The following is a 27,570-nucleotide window of genomic DNA, read 5'->3' as shown; positions in this document are numbered from 1 at the left end:
ATGTACCATTGGTGCCATCTCTTGACTTGACATGGACTTTTTCAACTTTCAAGTTGTAAGAAAATAACTTTAAAATGAAGTATATAGGGATCCACATAAGGGTTTCCATTAAATTTGCAATTGCATTGTAAACTGAAAGTAAGATTCTTTGAACAGGTAAATGTGAATTGGTGGACATAATGCAACATGCTAATTAAATGAATTCATAGCAAAGATAATACCCAGGGAGGTGAAAGTGTCCTCATTTGTAAGTAATGATTTTTCCACCTTGTTGATGCCCATGAACTCACCACACCCTACGAGACAAGACAAGCTGGAATGAGTCAAAGATCAACTGATGTATTGGTATGGTAAAGGTTGTGCTAGAATTTCCATCTGAGTGTAGGAGGAGGCAAAAGTGTAGTAAGCTAAAAAATCAAAATCTAGACTTTTATTTCATTAAAATTTTCTCTATGGTCATAGGTCACAGTATAGAAATGATAGTCCAGTTGGTAGAGTGCTGGGCTGCACACCTAAGGGCCTGGGTTCGATTCCTGGGAACACTTCAGGGCACCCTCAGCTTCTCCCAAGCTGTTATTTTCAGAGAACTGGATCTTCCGGGGAAACCATATGCGACACAGAGAAAAGAACTCCTGACCATGAACTCTGACCCAGCTGTGGTTAGGTCAGTATTATATGCAAAATGAGCATCGACCCTTACTTGGGACAACTCAAGACATGCATATTTACACTTAGGAAACTTCAGCCCATTTGGCTCACACGAGTGCAGTCCTTCACTGACAACATAACAACACTATGCAACAATTTCAGAGAATAAAAAACATTCACCTTGACTGGGATATGAACCCGGATCCCTCGATGTCCAGCTGAGTGCTTTAGCCAGTTAAGCTATTGAGGTGTCCTCATGAACTCTGAATTTTGGGGGCTTACAAGGAACAAGATGATGTGACGAAATACCATACATACAACGTCACAGGCATTCGTAGTCTTGTGTGACGTGCCACAGTCCATGAGGTTAATGTCAACTTTAAACATTTAGGCTGTTTTTACCCTTGAACAACTTCAGGAGGCCATCGATGATCTCATTAAATGGTATCGTCCATGGCGGATTGAAGTCAATGCCGGGAAGACGAAAGCCATCATCTTCCAAACCGGCCGAGGAGCGCCACCAAACAAGCGAATGTCGGTGGATGGAGTCGTCCTTCCGTGGGAGTCTGAAGTCCTTTATCTTGGTGTGCTGATGGATCAAAAGCTCACCTGGAAATCCCAGTGCGAGCGTGCCCGCGCCAAGGGCTTTGCGGCGTTGAGTCGACTTCGGCCGATTCTTCACCCGCGAGTCCTAAGCGCGGACACTAAGAGAAGACTGTACCGGGCGTGTGTGCTCCCAGTAATTACGTACGCATCACCAGTATGGTCTGGAGTGCCAAAGACGAGTCTTGCTCGAGTCCAGGTAGTTCAGACTGCTGCACTTCGCTGTATATTGGGGCGGGGTCGCTACGAAAGACTTCCCTGAAGTAATAAAGCCGCCAAGAGACAACACAGAAGAACACAAAACGTCTACGTAGTCCCAAGGACTGGTAAGACGAATGGGACGCCTCCACAAAGAGGTAGGCACATAGGGCGTTATTATATCTCTTTTCTGTATCCCAATCTACACTAAAGTAATGGTTCAAAACCACATGAAATACAAAACCCTGGCAAGAAATCTGGAGCTACCACTGGTCATCAAGCTGACACAAAGATAACTACTTTTGGAATTAAAATTTACAGAACTTCACTCAAAGACAAATACCAGATTATATGCCAAAATGTTGGCACATCAAATAATTTGGAAAAAGTATCTTTTAACTAGAGGTATAAAATCTGAATTTAGGGTAACCATAGAAAAAAAAAGTAAAATATAAATGAAAATTGGAATGTTTTGAGTAGCCTGAGAAAGTTTATCACATTCTCATGTCATAGAATAAAATAACACCTTGGAATTTATACTTTGGTTTTATCAATATCAAGATACTGAAAATTTCCAAATTAATGGAAAAATTTGCAGCAAAGCAATGATGAAATTGATATCAGTATGTTTTCTAAGACCCACGCACTCATCCACTTCTGGTGTGACCAAGCAAGCAAGCCTCTGAGAATTTCATCATGGAAAATCCCCAAAGGAGAAGTATGATCAAATATTTCCAGCAGACCACATGATAGATTATGTCCAGTTAGCTTAATCACATGATGTGTCTGTAACTTCGGGCACATCAGCTTCCAAGTTCAGCCGCTTTTTTTTGACGAAGTGCTCAATCCTGTCTTCCAAACTCTCTGTAAAACAAATAGATACCAAAAAACAATCACAATTTTATCACAATAAAGATCACAATTTTTACTAAGAAAAAATAAACTAAAAAAATTAAATTAAATCAAAAACTAAATTTGTACTAAAATATTTCAATTCAAAGACATAATCCATTATAGTACAATGTCATACATTAAAGTAGAAGTAATAGCACACATGCGTATTTGGGCATTATTTTGTATGGAGATGGGAATAGGCATTAGGACATTAGTGGAGAAGAATGAAAAAGATTAGTGAATAATTTAATATAGATAAGAAACTTGGCCTTTTAAGGAAGAAGGGTAAGTAGCTTGTTAAGATGTGGACAGGGTGACGACAATGACGAAGACGTAGATGACGAAAATATGATGGGTGGGGAGGAAAAAATTATGAGGGAGTTCAGTGATAGGAACAACTTAATAGAATCAGGAAATATATTACTGCTAAAAGGACACAAACAATCCATTTTGACTAATGGACACATTGTTCCTTCTCGCTCCCACTATTACACATCCCAACCACTTTTCTGTCTTCCTCATTGTCATCCCACCATTTACTTTAATCCCTTTTTCAGCCTTTCCACCCTCTCTTCAACTCCTCTACTCAAAATCCATAGACGGGTCCAGTTTTTGCAAAACTGAAGAGGTTTGATGCACCAAATGAAGCCCTCATGAGTGAAACTGCTTGTGCTTTTAATTTCATCAAATCAATTCATGAGGAATCTATGCTATGCATTCATTCAATTATGAAGGAAGACTGCATTTTGCATAAGAAAGAAATAGGGAATGAGAAATTTGAAGATATCAGGGAAAGTGGATGGAGGAGTAGATTGATCCAAAACACTTCCGAGATACATAAACTGTTCTACCTGCCCTATTTTTTGCCCTCTTATTTTAATGTCTAGCTTAGCCTTTTTATTTCAGATAAATCGCATAACCTTTGTTTTATTAATATTTATTCTCATTCCATACCTGTCGCATTGAATTTCCAATTCCCTCAGCAATGCTTGCAACCCCTTGGCTGACAGCAAACCCAACTGATTTTACGAATTCCCCTCCAACTTTCATTCCTACCTCCAGTTCTTCCCATGCCTCTTTAACTATTTCCTCTACATATAGGTTGAACAGCACCGGTGACAATGGACAACCCTGCCTTATGCCTCTCCCTAACACTGCCCGTCCGTATCCTCTGTTCCCCACTCACACCTGAGCAGTCTGAGATGTGTACAGGTCGCGGATTAGCCTACTGTCCCTCCAATCTATTCCTATTTCCTGCAATATACTCATTAGTTTTCCCTATTCAATCTATCAAACGCCTTTTCAAAATCTAAGAAACAGGCAAATACGTCTTGATTGTATTCTATATTCCTTTCGATTAGTGATCTCATTACTGCAATAGCATCGTGCATACCTCTCCCCTTCCTAAACCCAAACTGATCATCCCCTAAGTAACCATTTGCCTTGCTCTCCATCCTTTTGTTGATGATCCTGAGAACCACTTTAGCTGCATAGGAAATCAAATGTATTGTTCTGTAGTCCTCACATGATGCAGCCTTTATCTCTTTTGGAAAAGGAACTAACACTGATCTCACAAAGTCTTCTGGCCAGATTCCATCCTCATAGATACTATGAATCAGTCCATAGAGTCTCTTCCTAACACATTTTCCTAAATCTTTTAGTAGTTCCGCAGGAATGCTGTCTACCCACTGTCTTATTTGATTTCATCTCCCATAAAGCCCTTTCTATTTCATTGTAGGGTATTCCTGGACCTAAGCTATCCTCTACATCATGTTCCCTTCCTATGTCCAACCTTGTCGGCCTAAATTATTTACCATATAGTTCTCCTATGTATTCCCTCCATCTATCTAGGATCTTTTCTGTTTCACTTATTACCTTACCCAACTTGTCAACTGTTAGCACAGATCTTCCCTTCTTACTTCCCGATGGCAATTTAACTTTGTTGCATAGCATACCAATTTCACCCTTCTTCTGCAAACTTTCCATATCCTCTTACTGCGTTTTCCACCATGCTTCTTTTGCTTTATTTGTTGCCTGTCTCAATTTAATATTTAACTCTTTGTACTTTCTTCTGCCTAGCTCTGTTTTTACATTCTTCCATTTTCTTCCCTCATCTATCTTTCTAATCATCTCATCCGTGATCCATGGTTTCCTTGTCCTTTCCCCAATAACGGTTCCTATAAGCTCATTTGTGGGTTTTGATATCCCTTTCTTGATGTATTCCCATTTTTCCTCAATGGTACTCAGCTCTTTACTCTCATCCATGATTTTCTTGACAGCCAGCTGATACTCCTTCTTTGTCAATCCATTTAATGCTTCTACATTCCATTTCCTAACCCACTGCCCCAGTCTGATCTTTTTGAAATGGATGCTACACTTAATTGCAACCAAATTGTGGTCAGATACCCCATTCGCTCCCTGGAAGCTGTGCGAATTGATCACACTGTTCCTAAACCTGTACCTAACCAAAATATAACCTAACTGATACCTTTCTGAGTCACCTAGCATTTTACATTACAAAACCTATGCCTTTTCAGGTGCCTAAACCAAGTGTTGGTAATGATTAACCCCTGTCTCCTGCAGAACTCAATTGCTTTCTCCCTACCGTCCTTCCTCATACCAAAACCATAGTCCCCCACTTCATCACCATCCTTTCCCTTGCCCACCATTGCATTCACTGCCACTGTTCCAATCACTCTCAATGTTTCCCTGCAGATACACATTCAATTAAGTCCTCTAACTGATCATATATCCTATCAACTTTTTCCTCCTTTATGATTGCTTGGTGGCATGTACTTGTACACCTGAAAAATGACAAGTTGATCAGTTCTGCTTTAATCTTTAGTAGATATCTTATCCATCTATCCTTTACCTGCTCTATGTTGACTATTCTTCTTCCTACTTCTTTATTCAATATTACGGCAACCCCCTATTGGCTCTCGTCCCCACTGCTGTATATTATTCTACAACTATCACTCCAGTAATCCCCATTTTCCTTCCATCTCACCTCACATAAACCTAAAATATCTATTTTTCCCCTTTCCATCTCTTCCTTAATATTCTCCAGTTTCCCTGTCCTCATCACTGTCCAAACATTACACGTTCCTATTCGAACTCTTTTGGTCTTCTTCTCCTGCCTCTTCTTTCCTGCTGCTGCCAGTTTTCCCTTGCAAGGGTTTCGTGGGATGATGACCACGGAAGCCTTGCCTCCCCCAGTGCCGGGCAAGACGCACGGCCGATTGGGCCGAGCCCCATAGTTGCCAGGACTCAAAATCTCTGTAGTGACCATCATATTTATCTTGGGAATGATAATTGAGGTGGTTTCCCGCTGCCTTTAATCTTGATATTACACTTCTTTGGTTACAGTTTCATATCTTTTTTAGGAATGAATTTGATTGTAAGGGGGCAAAATGATCTTAGTAGTAGGTGCACCGAAACAATAATAATAAACACACCAACTACTAACACCTATGGGGCAATTTTTAATCACTGATATGGACTGACATTTCAAGCAACTATCCCCTTTGGCCTTTTTCCATGACATTCTAAACACATATAATGAATAAAATATCTATGCACTATCAAAATTACAATGCCATGTTTGCTGTAGGCCACAAAATTAATCTCTAAATAGTTTTCTGATCCCAAGTTAAAAGGGCCATGTCCAACAGAATTTATGACCTGAGATTCGTTATTTCCTATTCTATAGAGGTGAATTTTAGGAATATAAAATGCAATAAGACTACAAAAAAATAGAAATGTGTCTGTGTTAAATATTCTTTTGCATGACACACTAAAACAAAATAGCATATTTACTTTCCTCAAGGAAGCAAAATATGTTTTATTCTCTTTCACAATTATCTAACTTTTCTTTTTTCCTCAATATTGATTTTCTTTTTGAGGCATTTCGAGCCACATTCTACTCAGCTCCCCAATTTATGTCAACAAATTCATCACACTATGATTAAAATAAGTGTCATTTACAATTAATGATATCGATAACTCAACAAGTATTACAAAAATTAAACAGATAAAAACACATATGTTGGACTGATTGTTCATATAAACTTAATCAAAACCTCATCATAAAAAATGAAAAACTATTTACAACTGATTTTTTTCAAATGTAAACACTAAACTTACATACAGGTACATATGCTCCATGTACTCTCCATCAATATGTTTAGGCTAAAGAGTAAATGATTGTCACTATTCTCCTCATCTGAACCTTAAAACCATATCACAGGCAATGAAAATAGGGATTTAATAGCAACACCTAAATTAACCAAAAATTATAATAAATATATATTAGATTATTATTCAAATTCATGCCATTTATTTCATGCTCCTTCCAACAAGTTTAACTTTCTAAAAAATTAACCTACACAATTTCTTTTTCTGGTATTACAATAGTTCACTTTACTCTGAAATATTTGCTTGCTTATGTTTCCTTTAAGTAACAATTAATGTTTGGAAGTGTTTAATTAATTACGCTCCACATATTCACTTAGGAAGTTCAACTGCTACTACAAATTATTAAGTAGAATATGAGTAAATACCTTATCATCATCTTATTCTATTTTAAATTTTAAATATGTCATCATTTATTTTGACATGATAATCAGAGTGTGGGTAATAAACCTGCATCAAGGATTATAAAGTCCACCAAAAATATGAGAAATGTATTAAAAAAAGCAACATAAATAATATATGGACAATTATAAAATGATATACATAAATATCCTGGACATGGTTCTGAAAAAAACATTCTAAAAAGCTGAAGACCTGCATTTAAAATAAGGGCTTCGTCACATGAATAGTGAACAAATATCCCAATGAAAAGATTAAGAGTGGTACTGTTGTGTATTGGTTAGACATCAGCTTGAATAAGATTCAAGCATATGGAAGGAACACTGGACAGAAAAACTTCGCTTCAGAATTAAACAGGTTAGAAAGCAAATCAGCTAATTTCCTAAATAATCATTACAAACAAATCAAAAGCATCACATTGCCAATGGATAGCATGGGTTGGGAATCATAGGAATTATGAACATCACACACAGGACCAACTACTAGTTAAGTTTTAATTGAGCAAGTTTAACATTAACATAGATGGTTACATGAGAGCTCCTGCATTGCATTGGTGGACAAGAACTCAACAAAAGTTATGCAAAGTGGTCGCAGAAGAGTGATTAAAGGAATTTCTTTCCCTGATTCAATTCATTATTTAAATTATACAAATCATCGCATTCAACAAACTGAACTGAAAATATAATGAAGCCGATATATTAATGGCCGGTGACCAAATAACCCCTGCCACATCCCTTTATGGTAGCTGGCAGGTTAAGATGTACATAGATGTAAATTCAATAGGTGGCAATGTTTCATCTTGCTGAGCAGTTAAATGGGATTTGGGGAATATAAGCTGAAAGAGAAACACATTCTGTGAAGGGTGACTCTAATGAGCGAAATAACAGAACCCGTTTCTGTATCATATGCTGCATTGTATTTACATGGAAAGCCCCAGAAATACCCGGCCTGACCTAGAGATAGCGGTGGTTGTTTGAAAAATATCATTGTATTAGAAAGTATGAAATCTATAAAGCATGTGTTTCAAGTTTGAAGACGCTTCCTTGTTTAAGATTTGTTTGGCAGCCATCAATAGTGAATGTTTTCAGAGAATTTGTGAAAATGGAGAAAATTGGTCATCGTTACGTGATATAATACTTTTATTCGAAAGGCCTCAGCTCAACCAATATAAAAGCTGAACTGGATTATACTCTGGGTGAGTCTACTCCTTCGTTTAACATAGTAAAATTTGGGTAGCAGAGTTGAAATGAGGCCGTACGAGCTGTCAAGACGAGCATCGCATTGGTCGCCCAAATGAGGTGACGACTCCAGAAATGGTGAAGAAAATCCACAAAGTGATGCTGGATGATTGTCGATTGAAAGTGGAGCGCGAGCTAGCAGACATAGTAGGCATTTGAAAAAGTGCAGTACATCGCATAATAGCTGAAAATTTGGACATGAGAAAGCTGTGGGCAAGACGGGTGCCGCGTTTGCTCACACTCGATCAAAATCAGTGTCATGAAGACATTTCAATTGAGTGTTTAGCAAAGTTTCACAGCAACAGAGCAGAATTTTTGCACCGTTTCTTAACCAAGGGTCCATTACTTCACACCCGAGACAAAAGAACATCAAAACAATGGATTCAAAAGGGATAACTGCCTCCAAAGAAGGCAAAGACCGTTTCATCTGCATGCAAGGTCATGGCGTCTTTTTTTGGGATCCGTGTGGGATAATTTTCATGGAATATCTTGAAAAAGGAAAAATAATCAACGGCGAGTATTATGCAAACTTATTGCAATGTTTGAGCAAAGAAATCTAGCAAAAGCGGCCACATTTGGCTAAGATGAAAGTGTTGTTTCATCAAGACAATGCACCAGCTCACAAATCTGTCATTTCAATGGCCAAAATTCATGAATTAAAGTTTGAATTGCTATCTCACGCACCCTATTCACCAGATTTAGCCCCCTTGGATTATTTTCTGTTTACAAACTTGAAAAAATGGCTCAGTGATAAAGATTTTCCAACTGTGAAGAAGTGATGTCGGCAGTTAATGGTTATTTTGAGGAGCAAGACAGTTTTTATTATAAAAGGGTATCAAACTTATTGAACATCACTGGGAAAAGTGTATACAGCTGAAAGGAGATTATGTTGAAAAACAAATACACTTTTTTCCAAAATTTTCGTGTTTTCTTTGTTGGGTCAGGTATTTCTAGGATTACCCTCGTGTATCAGTGAACTTTTGGACATGAGCAAATTATCAGCATGATAACAAGATTAAGATTTAGTGTTGAAGGATGCTCGGGTATTTGGTATGACCAACATTTTGCAGCAAGGAGAAACCATAACACGTTTGTACTACATCAATGATTGAAAAATTAAGAGATTTAATTTTAGGAAGAGACATGGCATTTAAGTTGGAAAGTACTTCAATGATTATTTCCTGTGCTGATCCATGTGTTGCCTTATCTGCCATTACTGAATAACTGCCATGAATATTTTTAATCACGGTGGATTCAATTATTCTGAAAATGATATTGAATTTATGGCCTGCTGTAAGCTATTAGAGAAGAAAAGGTTCAGTTACTGCATGCATGGCCATATTCTGGAGTAACACTGAGAAATTTTCTTTAGCATACATGTATACATATTTTAAATGGCTTGAATTTATCCCATTTGGCCTTGAATGATGAAAATGAAAACCTTTTCTGAGGTGGCATCACTGATTATGTCTTAAATGATGACATTTACTTTTGTTTAATTTACAATTATTTAATTTACAAAATCTTAACCCTGAGTTCTGCAAAATTGACATAATGTTTTCGAAGGCAACAAATCAATTAACCCAGTTCTCAGAAATGATTACATTCCTCAAGACTTTAGGTGCTAAATATTAAATTACAACAGAAATTAATTACTCAATAGGGCTTAACACATAATGAAATCATTTGTTTTCATCATACTATACCATTATTGCTCACCATTGTACCTGTGAACCACAAGCTGATTTACCAATACTGGGAAAAAAATTAAACTTCTCATCAATCAAACAGCTTGAATATTTTTCTCAATTTATGAATATTTACCACATGTTCGTCTCTTTAAAAGAGGCACATACGTCCGATGCCTGATGCCACTGATGAGGCAGTCTGTCAGCTCTGACCCATCCCATTTATCAGCATCCTCACTTCCCAGTTCCTTAATCATCTGGCGAACCATGGAGGCTCTGTGAGAAATAAAATAAATGTCAAACAATACCTTGTACAGTTTTCACACAGTTACAACCAGCATATGACATGTGTTGCAATCATTTACTAACAATATATTCAGGGAAATAATTATATTTTCCTTCACCGGTGCCCAACTGCAGGAAAATTTATGCTTATGGCAAGGTCAAAAATGATGAATGAATTTTTCACAAGTAGAAAATCACTATTATTTCAATATTGTTTAATAATACCAAAATTTATATACATATTTAAAAAACAAAATTATTTTAATTTTTTTTTTTCAAGAAAATAATAATAGGCGATCGCTTTTCCACCCCTCTACCTCCCTACAACCCTACTGGTTAACAGTGGTCAAGAAAAACATTACTCAAAGATTTAGATAAGATTCAGAGAAAGTTAACCAGATTTGTGCAAATTTTCCCTAGTATAATATGCAAACATAACAAAATCAAAAACAGAAGCTCAAAACATTAAATTATCTCGAATATTATATTTTGATAAATTTTTCAAGGGCAACAATTATTGCATGTTGTGTACAGGCATCTACATGCCCTAGAGATGTATATCATCCAAGGTTTATTCAAGTATATGCATTAAATAATACTTCTGCACACATAGCTGGTAACATGCCCTTGCACACACTTGTGGGATATTGTGAAGATGCAGACAAAGAAGAAAAGAAAATTATTTAAAAGCATAGATTTACCAATTCATGTACGAACATAATGGCAAATAAATTAATTTTATTGCAGCTTTACCAAGCTAGTTTAACAGATGAATTTTAAAGAGAACTTCAGAGGTGAGATATATGACTGGCAAAAAAACTTTTTAAAGAAAGAATGAGAAATATATTCATCACAAACGTATTAATTCTGAGGCAATTTATTTCGATAGGTGCATTAAGGTGCCATACAGCAGTAAGGTATGGAAATATATTTTTATTTGTAGTTTATCTTCAGTATTACCCAAGGTGGCCTCAATCCCTATTACTTCAGGTAGTTTACGAGACATAAGTACTGTATGGCACTGAAATGCAATCTAGATTGCATTAAATGTCTTAAGCAAGAATAAAAACGCAACTATGTAGAGGGAATATTCGAGCATTCTGCATATGCAGATTTTTATGTAATTTACAGGCTTATTGCACATGAAATATTGAATATTACTAGCATATCACCTTCAAAACATTCTGTACATCTTTTGGACAAATCTCTGATAATATACTACATGACCCAACACGCATAATGGACACACACAGAGAGACACATTTATGCATACACTTATCTTAGAAATGTATAAGCTGACATAATTGTTGAAATATAGCCAACTTATTCCATCAAATGAAAAAGATGTCAACCTGGAACTATATAAATAGTTGAAACTATGAAAAGGATTAGGGCCTTTATTAGCAGAATGAAAGAAAAATACACTTTTCATTAGTTGAGATGGTAAAATTGACAAGTGTCCAATTGGTACTAATGATAAAATGTCTCTCAAATTTTTTTCGGCAGTTAAAATTCATTAGAATATCTGGTCAATTCATTTAAGAATTAACAATAATTTCCTTCTGATAATATGATGCAAGTGAAAATTTTGTTTGCAAAAATATAAGGGAATAGGGATGAATTGCCCCATCCCAACCTCCCTAAAATGCATTCTTGGACACCATTGATTTGCAATGATAAATGATTAGGATGTAACAAATATGATACATTAAAACAGCCACTTAGATGGCAAAAGTAGGTTATCTATGTATTTATCTTCATTTTACCAACCATAAGTTGTGGATTTTCACAGAATGCTAATCTTTCCAAGATAACTAGAGGCATACCTCATCCTATGATGAGATAAGGTTCTTTGAAAATGAGTCATGAGAGAACTATCAACATATGATATTAACTTTAACAATTATTGTTATGTTAAAAATTACTAAGAAAAGTTTTTAAAAGGTACTATACAAGCACCTGAATTTTGATATTTGAATATAATACCTTGGAACATTGGTTGCAGTTAAATACCTTTGGAGATACAGTATATCACTGCAAAAGTTACATTTTATCTTACGCCAACCAATGAAAACCTCTTTGAGCGGGTTTTATCACTACATCTTTTAATATTTACACCAGTTAAATAAAATGCAAATCTTAATCATGACGTATCAGAAAAACTATTGAGCGTATGTCATTATAGCACATACAAACTATGGACATAATTTAACAGAATTGCACTTTGAAACTCCATTTTACCCACATAAGAAGTGTATAAAACCAGTTAATTCATGCATTTTCAACCACCCTAGACAAAGCATACACATAGGGTGGATGCTCACAAAAAGTAGAGGCTATATTGGATAAGAGATTGAGAATGAATGCTCAGATTACAATTATTTTCTTTCCTTAAAATTTAAAATAGCTCCAAATTTTCAGGTCCTCTCTCTCTTATTTTACGACTCCCTGACTCTTAAGGAAAATTTAACCTACCACAATGCCCACTTTCTAAGTCATGAAATCACTTTTCATTGCTGATTTAAGTGTTTTTACAGACCTCACAGACAGCAATGTCCACTCCTTTTGCAAGTCCTTGATGATAAAATATATGCATTCTCTGTCATATACCCAGTTCAGCTCTGACTCAAAATCACTGGCAAACAAGTTGAGCGGTATCTCACATGCCATATTATACTGTGGTTTCCTGAAAAAAATAGGTGATAACAGTCACGTTTGCAAAAATAGAGAATCACCTCATATGTTTAATGCTTCCAATTCACAGGCCTCAATCAATAACTTTTTAATGCCATGATTTCATTACATTGTAATTGGTGAGAAGGCTCTCATGGCATGATTGCTGTGAAGGCTGTATAATTCCAGGTTTCTCCACATTATTTGCCTTCTACTGACAAGTTTTGCTAATGTTACAGCTAGCACCTTTAGGTCAAAGTCATTATAATGTTCGTAAAATTGTTGTCAGCAGAAAGCAACACATGCAGTGAAACCCAGAAGCATGCAGCCTTCTCATGAAATTGATCAGGATATGGCAAAAGCAATGACAACATTTTGAAATAGTAATAATATAATTTGTACCTGTCTCAAATACTTTAAGTTCTCTTAAAAAAGGTCAGATGATAAAAGTATTACTCAAAATTATCATATTTTCAAAGCCATGTGCCTCAATCTGCATTCTAAATATCGCCTGATGCTAAATCCTGAGTTGAACAGTATATTGAACAGCACTCATTCTTGAATATGTAAAACATAACCTTTGTTTTGTCTGCATTAATTCTAATCCCATACCAATCACAGTGATTTTCTTATGTGCTCTGCAATACTTCTAACCCCTTGACTGACTGTATATGTAAAGCTCTATCATCCTCAAATTTCACAGATTTCATGGATTCCCCTCCAACTTACATTCCTATCATCAATTTTTCCAATTTTTTTTAACATATCCTCTGCACATAAGTTGAAAAGTATGGATGATAATGGCCACAAAGAACAGGACATGAACTATGAAATAGAGGGTTCAGTGCTAACTACGGCCAATCAACTTAAGTATCTGGGGGAAGTTCTAACACCACACCTTTCATGGGTGGACAGGTCATATCAGGACAATATGAGAATCCAGTTTCAAGAAACTCGGCTTCATGACACAGGTGGTGGGGAAATGTAATGAGAAAGTTAAAGAGAGTTGTTATTTTGCTTCAGTTAGATTTCATTTGGAATATGGCTCAAGTATTTGGGATTCTTGGGAGAAAATTTGGCAAAGAGAATTAGATAAAGTCCACAAAAAATCTACCAGATTCGTTAAAAATTGTTATAAAGAACACAATTGTGACAGGTCTCTTAGGGGATTTAGGCTGGGAGCCACTTGAATCATGAAGAGAACAAGTGAGACAGACTTTTAGAAAGGTTCAGAACAAACAAGTTTAACGATGACACTAAAGGAATTATAATGGCCCCACACTACTACGGTAGACCAGACCACAAAGATAAAATAAGGGGAGGAGATCCCAGTACAGATAGATACAAATACTCATTCTTTCTCCGAACAATCAGAAATCATAATAGTAATAAACCAAAGTCACTTTAGAAACATTAAAAACATTTAATTCACAAGTCGGAACAAAATTAAACATTGCAAAGCTGTTAGGTATACTTTCAGGTGCATGTGTATGTTAGTTGGTAGTTTGAGTGTTTGTATGTGTGTGGGGTGTAAGTGTTCTTGCATGAATGTATGCCATGTTTTTTTGTGGATGTATGAATTTGTGGTTTTTGCATGCAGTTTTTTTCTTTTCTAAATTACGGGTGGTGTCCTAACACCACCCACCACACGCCCTTGCGATGGCTTGCGGGCGTGGGATGTAGATCCCATGCCAATGTTCAAATACTACAAAATATATTTACCTTGGAACATTATCCACATCTAGCAAATGTTCAACTACACTTGGTTCTTCTTTACCCTGTCCAACCAAGAAAAGCACAGTCATGATACAACGTATCTGGTGCCACAAGAAAGCTTGGCCAACAACAGTCAGCTCACACATGTCATACATGCTGCAATTTGAGTGTTTTCTCTGAGAAAATTTTTCACTCACACTGCACTGTACTGTGTTTTCTCGAACCACAGAGTTTTCATCTGAACAAACTGAAGAGTTTCCACAGTCTTGGGAGCTGCCTCCTCCCATAACAGTACACTCTGATTCTCTATGTTCTCCTTGCAATGGGGCCTCTGGGGAGCTTCCAAACTTTCCTTTATCACAGTCACCCTCTTCAACACGGCACCGGTGGCATGATCCATTTCCAAAATGTTTACTACTACAGCTACCATCTGAACTTCTAAATAGTTGGTCACCAGATATTACCTTTATGGATACGCTCAAAATTCTACGCATATAATTGATGACACCATTTCCAACATCCATTTTGCAGAGATTACGGAAGTCATGCACTCCAATCAAATGTTCTGCAGCTTTTGCCATGTTCTGAAATAAATTAACAACAATTAATTTCATTTTGAAAAATCTCAAGAATTGAAATAGCAAGAGAAATTTCCAAAAGTACCCATGACACATCCGATTTATTTATTCTGCTTTTTACACCAATACATTTGGTTTTTTGAAAAACATGACAGATAGAAGATAAATGAGAAAATACCTCCAAAAGAGAGAGAAAGAGATAGGTTAAATCAACTTAAAGATCCAGTCAACTGGTGAAGAGAATAACAAAAGGAAAAGAAGAAGCTATGGATAAATTATTCATTCAAACTAGTAATCTAAAAATTAGAGGTAAGCTTTGGTCAGGTCTTTAAACTAATTTAGCATTATGGTCTTCTGAAGAACTTAACACTATGAAATCACAACATTTATAACTATTGATGAACAATATTTTATTCATCAGTTCATCATGCTTTCATCTCATCCATTCCATTCATATATAAGACATCCCTTTCCCATTTCTATCTTGTTTATCGAAGCTCTTCCCATTAAACAAGGTCCTAAATGATGTATTATTACACAACATTAACTCTATTCCCTTTTTGTTTTCTCCTTACCTTACAGCATTTTGTCTGAACTCCTCATGGAAAACAACCTTGACATGATAGACGGTATTATTCATTTTGATAAACTATGCTGGTGGAGCTATGATGATTACTCTGGTAGGGTTACCCATAACAAGTCAAAGGGTAAAAGCCAGATGAAAGATAGCCCACGCAAAGTCTATTTCTCAGTGAGTACGCAGCCAAGGCTTACCACTTTGTGTGACCACTTGGCTCCAGTGTACTAGCCATTTGACTGACCACTCACTTAACAAACACTACTGAGGAATGGAACATGAAACCACCTAAATTATTTATCCCAAGAAAATTTGAAGGACACAAGTATGGAAATGAGTCCAGGAACCTACTGGGAACTGGAGACCCACTGGGCCATGTTTTGCACGCCTGGCAACAGGAGTGACAAGGCCTCCTCAGTCATCACTTCACAAAATACTTGTACAGTGAAATCAAAAGAAGCAGCACCGGCAACTGTACCAATAAGAATAGGAACTTGGAATGTTAGGATAATGCTGAGGATAAGGAATTTGAAAAATAAACCTGAAGTGCGATATGGTGAGATGAAATATAAATGTTTTAGGGCTGTGCAAGATGAGAGAGAAATTGAGTGGGAATTACTGAAGCAAGAGATGCAGTGAAGGAGAAGAAAGTCAGTGAGGGGTGGGAATAATACTGAGCAAAAAGTAAGAAGCTTCTTGAACATAGAGAAAGTGAGTGATGGATTATTATTTGCATAAGTAAAAGCTGAATTTGGTCATTATTCAGGACTACATTCCAAGTAACAATCAAATGAGGCAGAATTTGACAGGCTCAATGATCAATTAGAGTAAATTATTGTTGGTGTTCCTGGACGGACACATTGGATAGTCATAGGGGATTGGAACATAACAGTAGACAAAGGGAGAGAAGGGAGTGAGTGAGGGTACCGCCATTTAGGAACAAGGGATGAGAGTATGGTGATGGCAATAGTGCTAAGCAAGAGAAATGGTGATATCAGAATGAACCCTTGGTTTAAATACCACAATAGATGTATGCTTATGCAGAAAATCCCTGGGGAGTTGATGGTTACCAGTAAGACTTTGTTATAGTTTTGGCTCAGATTCAGAAACAGGCTTACCAAAATTGAATGAGGAGGTACTAGGCATAATGGGAGGGAAGATAGGGTTGTTGGGAGAAATCCAAAGATGGCAGGAAAGATGGATTTTCATTATTCATCACTTTCTACTTCAATGCAACAATTTCAGAGTGTAAAATTCATTCGCCTTGACTGGGATTCGAACCCGGATCCCTTGATGTCCAGCCGAGAGCCTTTTAAGCTATCAAGGCATCCTCTTAAACTCTGGAAATTTAAGTTTAAGAGGGCGCCTTGATTGCTTAACTGGCTAATGCACTCGGCCGAACATCAAGGTATCCAGGTTCGAATCCCAGTCAAGGTGAATGATTGTTACACTCTGAAATTGTTGCATTGAAATGCATATTAGAGGATGATTTCGTTAAAAGTTACTGTTACGGCATCTCCCACAGTTTCTTGGAATCTTTCTCCTTCCTTCTACATTTCTAAGTTTACATTCTCCCATTGCTTTCTCTATTCCATCTTCCATATGAATCCATAATACACAGTTTACATGTGATTTTCCTATTGTTTGTTTGTTCTTACATATAGTTTCAGTTGCAGCCTTCAATATTATATTTTTGAGATTTCTCATTTTTCCACTGACTACAGGTACTCCTTCCATTTCATTCTGGTTAACACTTCTACTATTTATTACTACTCCATCCATTTTCTTCTCTATTCCATTTACCCCCTACCTTCATACCCTCCCTTTACCACTATCTTCCAATCCTTCAAATGACACACCCTCTCCCACCCTTCATCACTGCAGGCAGTTAGCTAAGAAGACACTAGCTATACCGACCTCCCACCTCTGCCTTCCACAATCCAGACCCATAGCTCACCCCCTTCAGGTAACCACCACAACCCTACCCCCTTCCCTCCCATCCTTCTCTCTGCACCTGTACTCGTACAGCCCAATCCCCCCACCCCCTAGCTCATTTTAGTATATAAGTGCCGAACAAATTTGTATTTGTACCTGAAGATGATGCCAAGCATAGAAACCATGGTCAAGTAAAATTATAAAAAAATTATTCTGGATATATGCAAAGTACTAAGCTTTATCCAAAATGAAGTTTATTATTTAGGATAGATTCCTGATTCCTTTCTCACTAGGAAGTTGTCTCAAGACGTTTGTTTTTGCTGAAACTTCAAAATGCTGTGAAAATGCGGCAAAGCATTATTATTGAATAAATCTGTAGCTCCCATATAGCTACTGCCTTATTAAGTTGATGTTTCTCAATGTACGATGCAACAATTTCCCACCCTTTTCTGTGACCTCCACATCACATTTGGCCTGCTCTTCTGGACATGACACTTCTTGAAGGCTCATGGAGTTTCTCCAAGGTAAACAAGCAGCAGTTTAATTTTCAAACCCCTGCCACCATCAGAACAAAATAACAGCTAAGAGATGGCCTTATTAGCTCATGGCCAGGCAATGAATGCTCCTCTGTTTTTGTATAGATTCACTTTGGCATCTTTTTCCAGAAGAGACCTGTCTCACCAAAATTAAAAACCTGTTAAGGCAGGTAATCCTCAGAATCTAAGAGCTTCTTGAAGTCACCGAGGAAGTTCTCTGCTGCCTCTCAGTCAGAGCTCGATGCTCCACCATACCTAACGATGCCATGGATGTCGAATTTTCTTTTAAAATTCTTGAACCATCCACAGCTTCCCATAAATACTTCATAATACTCAATGGCCATTGATGATCCTTGCCTTTTCTAAACAAGATAATCCAAAATTACTTTAACCTTTTCGCTAAAGATGTACTCATTACGAGCATCGCCTTATGATTGCTTTTCGATTATCTATATTAGAAGCAATCTTTCAACATTGTTGAACTAATTTTTACACAGTTATTTTTTTCTCTTATGGCTATGTTCTAGTGGCTTCATCTCAGAGGAGATTTCTGCAAGGTTTATTAAACTCTGGACAAAAAATCACAAATGTTATGTCTAAACACAAGTTTGGACAAATAGGAGATCACTAGTGACACTAAGATACTAGCAGCATGAGTGCTTGACACAATAAGAGGCAGCAGGCACACAATCATTCCAGGAATTTCCCTCTCATCGTCACTAGTTCAGGGAGTCCTTTCTTAAAAACATTTTGCTCGTTAATCATTATGCATGGTATTCCTTAAGTTACTCATTAAATAATGTTCAACTGTATTTCATCTCTTGCTCTATATTTTCTAATTTCCCTGACCTCAATACCATCCCAACATTTCAAGTCCTTATTCCAACCGGTTCAGTCTTTTCTGTCTTTCACTGCTCCTGCTGTCAATTCTGCTGCACAAGGATTTTGTAAAATGTCGACCTAGGAAGTCTTGCCTCGTCTTCTGCCAAATGCAACACATGGCCCAGTTGGCCGAGTTCCATAGTTGGTACAACTTATTTTCAAATTGGGTTCCATCATAAAGTTGTGGCATAAATAATTGAGGTGGTTTTCTCTTGCTTTCATCAATATTTTTTTAATATGATGATATCTACCAATAATAACAGAGACAAATAATAAAATAATTTGCCACTTAATTACATTATGATGACTTAATAATATTATAGAACATTACCACCGCATCACACCTGTAACTGTAATTTATATCTACTTATCTTTCACCTGGCATGGAAGGCCCTACTAGGAGAAATTATTATTAGTCTAAATAGCGTAGCCTTAGGGGTCATCAGGATACACAGAAGCGCCCCATTATGATTGCAGTCCTCTGAAGGGGGGGTGGGGTATAAAAATATTGCACATTAATATTTTAATTTTTTCTCTATAATCAATGGTTAGATACCCAGGCAGGTGCAATTACAATTATAGGCTCAAAAATTATTTTTTTCGGTTATGTAGCCGTTAATTTAATGTTTTCATTGTATAATTGCATGACTCTAACAGTATTCATTGCATTGCTGTTTTTAGCAAAGGGAAACTAACTTATCATTATACTCATACTTTCACAAATGGCTACCCTTTAAATGAAAAAAATCAAAATAATGACAAAAAATCATTGAGCCATTCACTTTCATTTGTGGTTCTTCAATAAACCCAATAGCAGTGCCATGTATCTACATTTTTATACTACATTCTATTAATTTGATATTCCATGCAGGGTAGTGCACCAAATTCTTAGTCGTGTACCCCAAGCCAATTAGTTTAAAGAGTAGGAGCCAGATAAAAGGTAGTCCAGATATCAGTTGATGAGTCTAGATGTGTCAGCTGTTATGAAAACTGAATCCAGCAGGGTGGTCCATGGAGCCAAGGGTGGTGCCTGGCAGTGGAAAAAGCAAGGCCTTTATGGTCATCATCACATGAAATCTTTACACAACCAAGTAGAAGGCAGCAAAAAAGAAGATCCAGAAAAGTTATGCCACCGTCAAAACAGGAAATACAAATGTTACATAAAGGCTGAGGGCAGGGTGGATGGAAAATATTGAGTGAGAGATGAACACAGGAAATATAGAAATGTTAGGCCTATGGGAAATGAGATGGAAAGATATCAGGAATAATTGGAATTATAGTTACAGAGCAATAAATAGTAGAAAGGCAGAGAGTCAACTTCGGGGAGTCAAATTACTGAAAAGGAAACTTGACAGAGAAGCAATGAACAAGAGGGTTTTTGACATAGTATTAGTATAAATAAAATATGACTGATCCTGTGATAATCCAGGTGTACATGCAAACAAGTAGTCATGGTGAAAAAGAAGTATACAGCATTTACCATCAGGCAAAATGGTTACGAATATAGCAGAAAGAAAACATTTCATAGTAAGCAGGAATTGGACACCAGTTGCATGCAAAGGGATATTATAGTTAAGGAGAAATGAATTACCATGGGGAGCAAATTATGTGCAGAGTTTTGCTGGAAGAATAGTTAAATTATAACTAACATCTGATTTATGGGTGGCAAGGATACTGATGATCCCTAAACAAGTATCCACTGTTTTATGAGGAAGAAAATCAAATGATAGAAAAAGCTTTTTCTCTGGGGTCTAGAAGTAGGAATAGCGAACTCATGCAATTATATAAGGAGTGCTAGAAAACCAAAGTTAAGCGTATGATTCACACATCAAATTCAATAGACATTAATGTTAGCACTCGTTGGGGACTAGAATGGATGATACAACTCCCAGGGGCTGACCAAAATCTTCAGAAACACTACAGCGTATGATAAACTACACATCATACCTAACCTTGAATGAAAGATTAGGAGGTTTGTTCAAATATAAAAGTATCCAAGGGGAAAAAGAGATACAATTTACAATAGTAACACTTATGAAAATAATTCAGGACTTCATGCGGACAAATGCTTCAAAATGCCATAGAGTGGAAAGGATGAGATATTATTGTAAATTTGTTTGTTGATACTCAATCTGGAAGTTTTATATTTCAAATAAACACATTTGAAAGATATACAATTTTATTCTGTGGGCAGTTTTCATTTTTCAAACAAGAGTTATTAAAAATTAAATTCCAAGAGGGCAACTGGCATTCACATAGATATAAATCTGAGTGTGAGGAGTTAAGGGAAGATCAGTTAGGGTTTAGAAAGGGTACAAGTGACATTATAGCAATGATGAGGTCACCAGTATAAAGGAACAGAAGGAGTATTTGTGTGGAGTACAACCAGTATGTATTTATATGCTTTATAGATTTTGAGAGGGTAATCAACAGAATAAACTGGGCACAATTGATAAATTAGGACCAGACTTGGATGATAGAAAACTTATCCTGAATCTGTACATGTTTTAGAGTGCATCAGTGTGGATTACAAATAGTCAGGATGTGTAGTGCTAGGCAGGGGATTAAGATGGGGATGTCCATTACCACCAGTTATTTTCAATGCATACACATTTTTTTTTAATTATTAAGTAATCTTTAAGGTTAAGGTAGGTTTGGATGGACACACCTACTAAATAAATATTTTGTTTCTCCAAACAAAACAAACAACCCAACATACAACTCTACAAATCCCTCTTCATCTCTGTAAACTTCCATCCCCCCTTCATCCCATCCAACATCCCTATCCCATTCCTGTCCTCTCCTCGTTTGCCTAACATTCTCCCCTCTAATACATTCTCCAACATTCCACTGCCAATCAATATGCTTTTATATACATAGGAACGTGGTGGAAGGGCTTGTGCGTTCCGATGACCCCTAGAGCTGTGCTGGCGGGAGTAATAATTATTGCTCCTGGTAGGATCACCCATGCCAGATAGGTCGAAGGTTAGGAGCCAGACAAGGTAGTCCACGCAGCGTCTGTTCCTCGGTGAGGCGGCTGCAATGGCGTCTGACCCCAGTGGGGCGGCCAGTAAGTGATGGTGCCACGTTAAAAACACCATTGAGGAAGGCAACGGGAAACCACCTCAATTATCATTCCCAAGAAAAATATGATGGACTATACAGATATTTTGACTCCTGGCAACTACGGGGCTCGGCAAAATCGGCCGTGTGTCGTGCCCGGCAGCGGGGGAGGCAAGGCTTCCGCGGTGGTCATCCAACAAAACCCTTACACTATTAGAACCGTTAACGCTAAAAGGACTAGGAAACCATGGATCACGGATGAGATGATTACAAAGATGGATGAGTGGCAAAAATGGAAGAATGTCAATACAGAGTTAGGCAAAAGGAAGAACAAAGAATTGAACAATAAATTGAGGCGGGCAACAAATAAAGCAAAAGAAGCATGGAGGAAGACGCAGTGCGAGGATATGGAAAGTCTGCAGAGTAAGGGTGAAATCGGTGCACTGTACAGCAAAGTTAAATCTTTATCGGGAAGTAAGAAAGGGAGATCAACGATAGCAGTTAGAGATAAGGCAGGTAAGGTAATAGTTGACACAGGAAAGATCCAAGAGAGATGGAAGGAATAAGTGGAAGAACTGTATAGCAAAGAGCTTAGACCAACAAAGTTAGACATTGAAAAGGAACATGACGTAGAGGAAGATAGCTTAGGTCCAGGCATACTAGACAATGAGATAGAAAGGGCATTAAGGGAGATGAAACTAAATAAGGCTGTTGGGGTGGATAACATTCCTGTGGATCTTTTAAAATGCTTAGGAGAATGTGGGAGGAAGAGGCTATATGGGCTGATTCGTAGTATTTATGAGGAGGGAATCTGGCCGGAAGACTTCGTGAGATCGGTTTTAGTTCCTATTCCGAAAAAGGTAAAGGCCACATCATGTGAGGACTACAGGACAATTAGTTCGATATCCCACGCAGCTAAAGTTGTTCTTAGGATCATAAACAAAAGGATAGAGAGTAGGGCAAATGATTACTTAGGGGATGATCAGTTTGGGTTTAGGAAGGGGAGAGGTACACGTGATGCCACTGCAGTAATGAGATTATTAATCGAGAGGAATATAGAACACAACCAGGAGGTATTTGCCTGTTTCGTAGATTTCAAAAAAGTGTTTGATAGAGTGAATTGGGAAAAACTAATGAGTATTCTGCAGAAAATAGGAATAGATTGGAGGGAAAGGAGGCTAATCCACAACCTGTACATGTCTCAGACTGCTCAGGTGCGAGTGGGGAACGGGGAGTCAGGTTGGGCAGTGTTAGGAAGAGGTGTAAGGCAGGGTTGCCCATTATCACCGTTGCTGTTCAACCTGTATGCAGAGGAAATGATTAAAGAGGCATGGGAAGAACTCGAGGTAGGAATGAAAGTGGGCGGGGAATTTGTATAATCAGTTAGGTTTGCTGATGACCAAGCTTTAGTTTGCCAGTCAGCCAAGGGGCTGCAAGCATTGCTGAGTGAATTGGAAATTCAGTTCGACAGGTATGGGATGAGAATCAATATAAATAAAACAAAGGTTAAGCGATTTTCTAGAAAAAAAAGGCTAAGCTTAACATTAAAATAGGAGAGCAAAACCTAGAGCAGGTGGAGCAGTTTACGTATCTTGGAAGTGTTTTGGACCAGCATGGTAAATGTAATAGGGATGTAAGGAGAAGAATTGCGCTAGGTAAAGAGGCTTTCACAAGGAGGAGGGAGTTAATGACGGGGACGATGAGTAAGGATGTTGAGAAAGACTCCCCAAAACTTTGGTATGAAGCGTAGCTATGTACGGTGCGGAAACGTGGTCATTGAAGCAGGAGGGTGGGCGTAGACTGGAGGCTTTTGAAATGTGGGTGTGGAGAAGAATGGAGACGGTGAAATGGACAGAGAAGAAAACAAACGAGGAAGTACTTGGTATGGTGGGCGAAGAGAGGGGTTTGTTGGGAGAAATCCTATGGAGGCAGGAAAAGTGGCTGAAGGGGGTATTGACCGGCAGTGGGATGTTGAAGACTGCAATTGAGGGGAGAATGTTAGGCAAACGAGGAAAGGGAAGGAACAGGATAGGGATGTTGGACGGGATGAAGGGAGGAAGAAAGTACTCGGAGCTGAAGAGGGACCTGATGTAGAGTAGGATGTTGTGATTTGCTAGGGGCCACAAATTATTTAATGAGTAATTACGTCCATCCAAAAACCTACCTTAACCGGTAGATTACCTAATAATAATAATGATATACATAGGAAATAGTAAAGGAGGCATTGGAAGGGCTGAAGAGAGGAGTAGTTGTGAAATTCCTCAAATCAGTTAGAAATATAAATAATCAAGGTTTGGTTAGCCAGTCAGTCAAAAGGTTTACAATCATTGAGAAATCAGTGTCATGGGCGAGGATAACATATCACATGGAAACCAAGGAAGAAAAAATGAAGTTCTCATAAAACAGAAGGGTAATTTAAACACCATGTGCTATAAACATTGCATTCCATTGAATTATCTTTTTGGGCTCTGCTATGGGTATTAAGAAACTATTTATAATGCTTAAAAGAATTATTAGACATCTGGCCAAAATTCAAACAAGGGAATCATGTTGACCTCATTGAATAAATCTCATGATTTTCCCTCAAGCATATTTGTAAATATATCATGTAAGTGTGCATGCTCGGGAAAACATGCATCTATTTTGAAAAATGAGAGCATCTTTGATTATGCCACAAGATAAAGAAAGAATTTGTTGTCTTAGGCGTAACTTTATGGAATTTGCATAACATATTGAAATGTAATGAAATAATTGACTTCGTAATTCCACACACTTTATTTTAAAAACACGACCCAGGTTTTGACGTTAAACGTCATCATCAGGTCAGGCCTGATGATGACGTTCAACGTCAAAACCTGGGTCATGTTTTTAAAATAAAGTGTGTGGAATTACAAAGTCAATTATTTCATTACATTTCAATATAAAGAAAGAAGGCGCACGTTTAATGTTTTGTGTAATAATTGTTTATATGATCTAAATGAATATTTTTCTTCAAGGTAAACAAGTGGTAATTGTATTATAACCATTTCCCAAAATGTAAGCATCAATTTTTTTTTGTTTTTATGTGACATATCTTATATTTTACCACAGTAAAATAACAAGATGCGTCGCATATCCTCATTTGTGCTCTATACCTGTATTCAGATTCTCCCAGAAGTTGGGCCTTTTTGAGAGAGTGTGTGTGTGTGTTTCTTGAATGCTTGTGTGTATGATTGGTTTGTACCAGTCACAAAAAGTGTGCTTGAGAATATCCTGGAATCTTTAACGGGGTCTTCTCTAAAGCCTCGTGAAGGATTCCATTTCCACCTGAAATTCTTTAACAGGGTCACACATCCTCGTGAAGGATTTCAGTCAGGATAGTGTGCGTGTGGCTGTGTGTTGGTCCCTGACGCGGATTAATTTCCCGTAAACCACCACAGAGGGTATTCTGGTCGAGAGATTGTGGTTGGTCCATGACGTGGTTCCCGGTAAACCAACACAACAATTGGTCTGACGAGAGTTGCGACTAATTATTGCGACCATTGGAGTTTCTTCCCCCCCTCTTATTTTAAATGAGAGGCCGTAGAGCTCATTATTTCTTGCTATCTACATTAAGGCGGCAGAAATTGCAGTCCGAGGTGCTACCAAACAGATATGGACTATATGGACTGTATGTACTGCTTATTTTATCTGATGGTTTACTCATAAAATTACTCCACATAATAGCCATCTCTAAAATCTACTATGTACTAATAACAGCTAGCTCCACAATAACAGGCAACATGTCCAGAAACTGGGGAAAAAAGCCTATGCTGTCCCAGAATAGCAACTAAAGTACACTAAATACTTGTGCTGCAGAAAATCGATTGCAGAGAGAGCTTTACAAGGGCAAACTAAAGAGAAAGATAATAGGAGTTAGTTGTAATTGTGAAATTTATGTGGCAGGGGAAAAATTAAATTATAGCAATGAGAAAAGGAAAATTAAACTAAAGGAATGATAAAACAAGGAATAAAAATGTAGATGATGATAGTCATCTATTACATGATCCAAAAAGAAAGAAGAGCACAAATGATGGCATTTACAACCTAAAATGTAAAAATCAATTATTTGATAAATGGCCAATAACTAATGCTGGGAGACATGTTTTTAATCAAATCTCATGATTGTCAACATTACTATTTTAAAGTTTCCTTTAAGGAGATCAGTAAGAAAAGGACTACTTGTTAATCATATTGTGCAAAAATTAGGAGAGAATTCCAAAACCCCAGAAAACTTGGATGTGTTGATTTATCACTTAAATGTCGTGAAGGTCTCACTCAATGAAACATGCATATTTTACCTCAATGTTCAAATTCCCTCGCGGAAAGAAGTATTTATAAGTTCTGCATTTACAATTAAACCGGGCACTTGCATCAGATCGGACCGGACTCCAACCAATGGCACGAATTGTAGGTGGCAGAAGTCTATTGAGGATTTTGCAGTAATCCAATTCTCCTTGAGTCTCCTCTTCATAGGGCTGAAGAACCTGCGTACATTTTTCACTCCCTACTTCAACTCCTCCTTTGTCAACAGTAGATGGAGCAACTGCTTCATTTTCAGGCCTTTGGTTTCGGTGAATATTACTTCGGACATCTAAAGATATAACCTGGATAAATGAAAACCAAATATAAAACGACAAAGGTCTTTCAGTGCGCTGAGTGAATTCGTTTTCATGCCTTTACAACCTGTCCAAAAGCACTGACTCCTTTATCGGTCCGCCCACACCGGTGATAGTTACTGGTAGTCCGTTCCTCAATTAAGCAAGATTTTCGCAGGGCTTGAAATAGTTCCCATTCAATAGTTTTATTCGTGTAGTCTTGAGTAGCATACCCCTGGTAGTCCCAACCTAAATATAAAATCTTGAGAAAAATGTGACGTTTGCGGACTCTGAAAAAACAAATGTGTTCGGGTGGTTTAATAATTATTTATTTGGTTGTGAGTGATATGACGATTGTGAATTATACTATTTTAAGGAAGACTAAATTGGTAACATATTGAGCCGCAACAACGGTTCCAAAGATAACAATTATGCGTAGATATTCCTGTAATAATAACTACTCACTTAGTAAAGTCCATTTTTTTCTTGTTCGTGTCTCCTATCGATGATTGTTTATTTTCCAACGTTTTACTAATAATACCTTTTAATTGCATATTGTGAGCTGTCAGCCGCTGGACTTGAAGAATCAGCTCCTAATTTTTTGAATTTTATTCAAAATTAATATTCCGCGGGTACCAATCCATAGGTACTTCGATACAAGGCAATGACAAACAAGAATTACCTCTTTGGTTAATTTACCCAGATCTTCGCATGCTTTTGGTTTATTCTTTATGCTAGCCATCGGACCCACCAGAATATTGACCACTATAATTTTCAAAGCCGTGAAACAATTCTGCAAGTAAACATTGGGTATTTACGTGATATTAACTCACTACAAATATGAAGATTA

At 37.4% G+C, this 27,570-nt stretch overlaps 1 protein-coding gene across 1 annotated transcript; it reads right to left on the bottom strand.

Annotated features, from left to right (window-relative positions):
* Positions 1-1,984: 1,984 nt before the first annotated feature.
* LOC139695152 (tRNA pseudouridine(38/39) synthase) lies at positions 1,985-27,559 on the bottom strand. The gene is made up of 8 exons (XM_071593803.1): positions 27,403-27,559; positions 27,186-27,313; positions 26,809-27,010; positions 26,424-26,729; positions 14,540-15,117; positions 12,684-12,830; positions 9,996-10,135; positions 1,985-2,313 (listed from the first exon to the last, which is right to left on the bottom strand). The coding sequence occupies exons 1-8, from the start codon at positions 27,460-27,462 to the stop codon at positions 2,219-2,221; spliced, it is 1,656 nt and encodes a 551-aa protein (XP_071449904.1). The 5' UTR covers positions 27,463-27,559; the 3' UTR covers positions 1,985-2,218.
* Between the last annotated feature and the right edge of the window lie 11 nt (positions 27,560-27,570).

This window comes from Hetaerina americana, unplaced genomic scaffold (genome assembly GCF_022747635.1).
Source record: "Hetaerina americana unplaced genomic scaffold, ioHetAmer1.1.p SCAF_6, whole genome shotgun sequence".
Lineage (NCBI taxonomy): Eukaryota > Metazoa > Arthropoda > Insecta > Odonata > Calopterygidae > Hetaerina > Hetaerina americana.
Note: the sequence above shows the minus strand (reverse complement) of the source record. Positions and strands in the feature narration are given on the sequence as shown.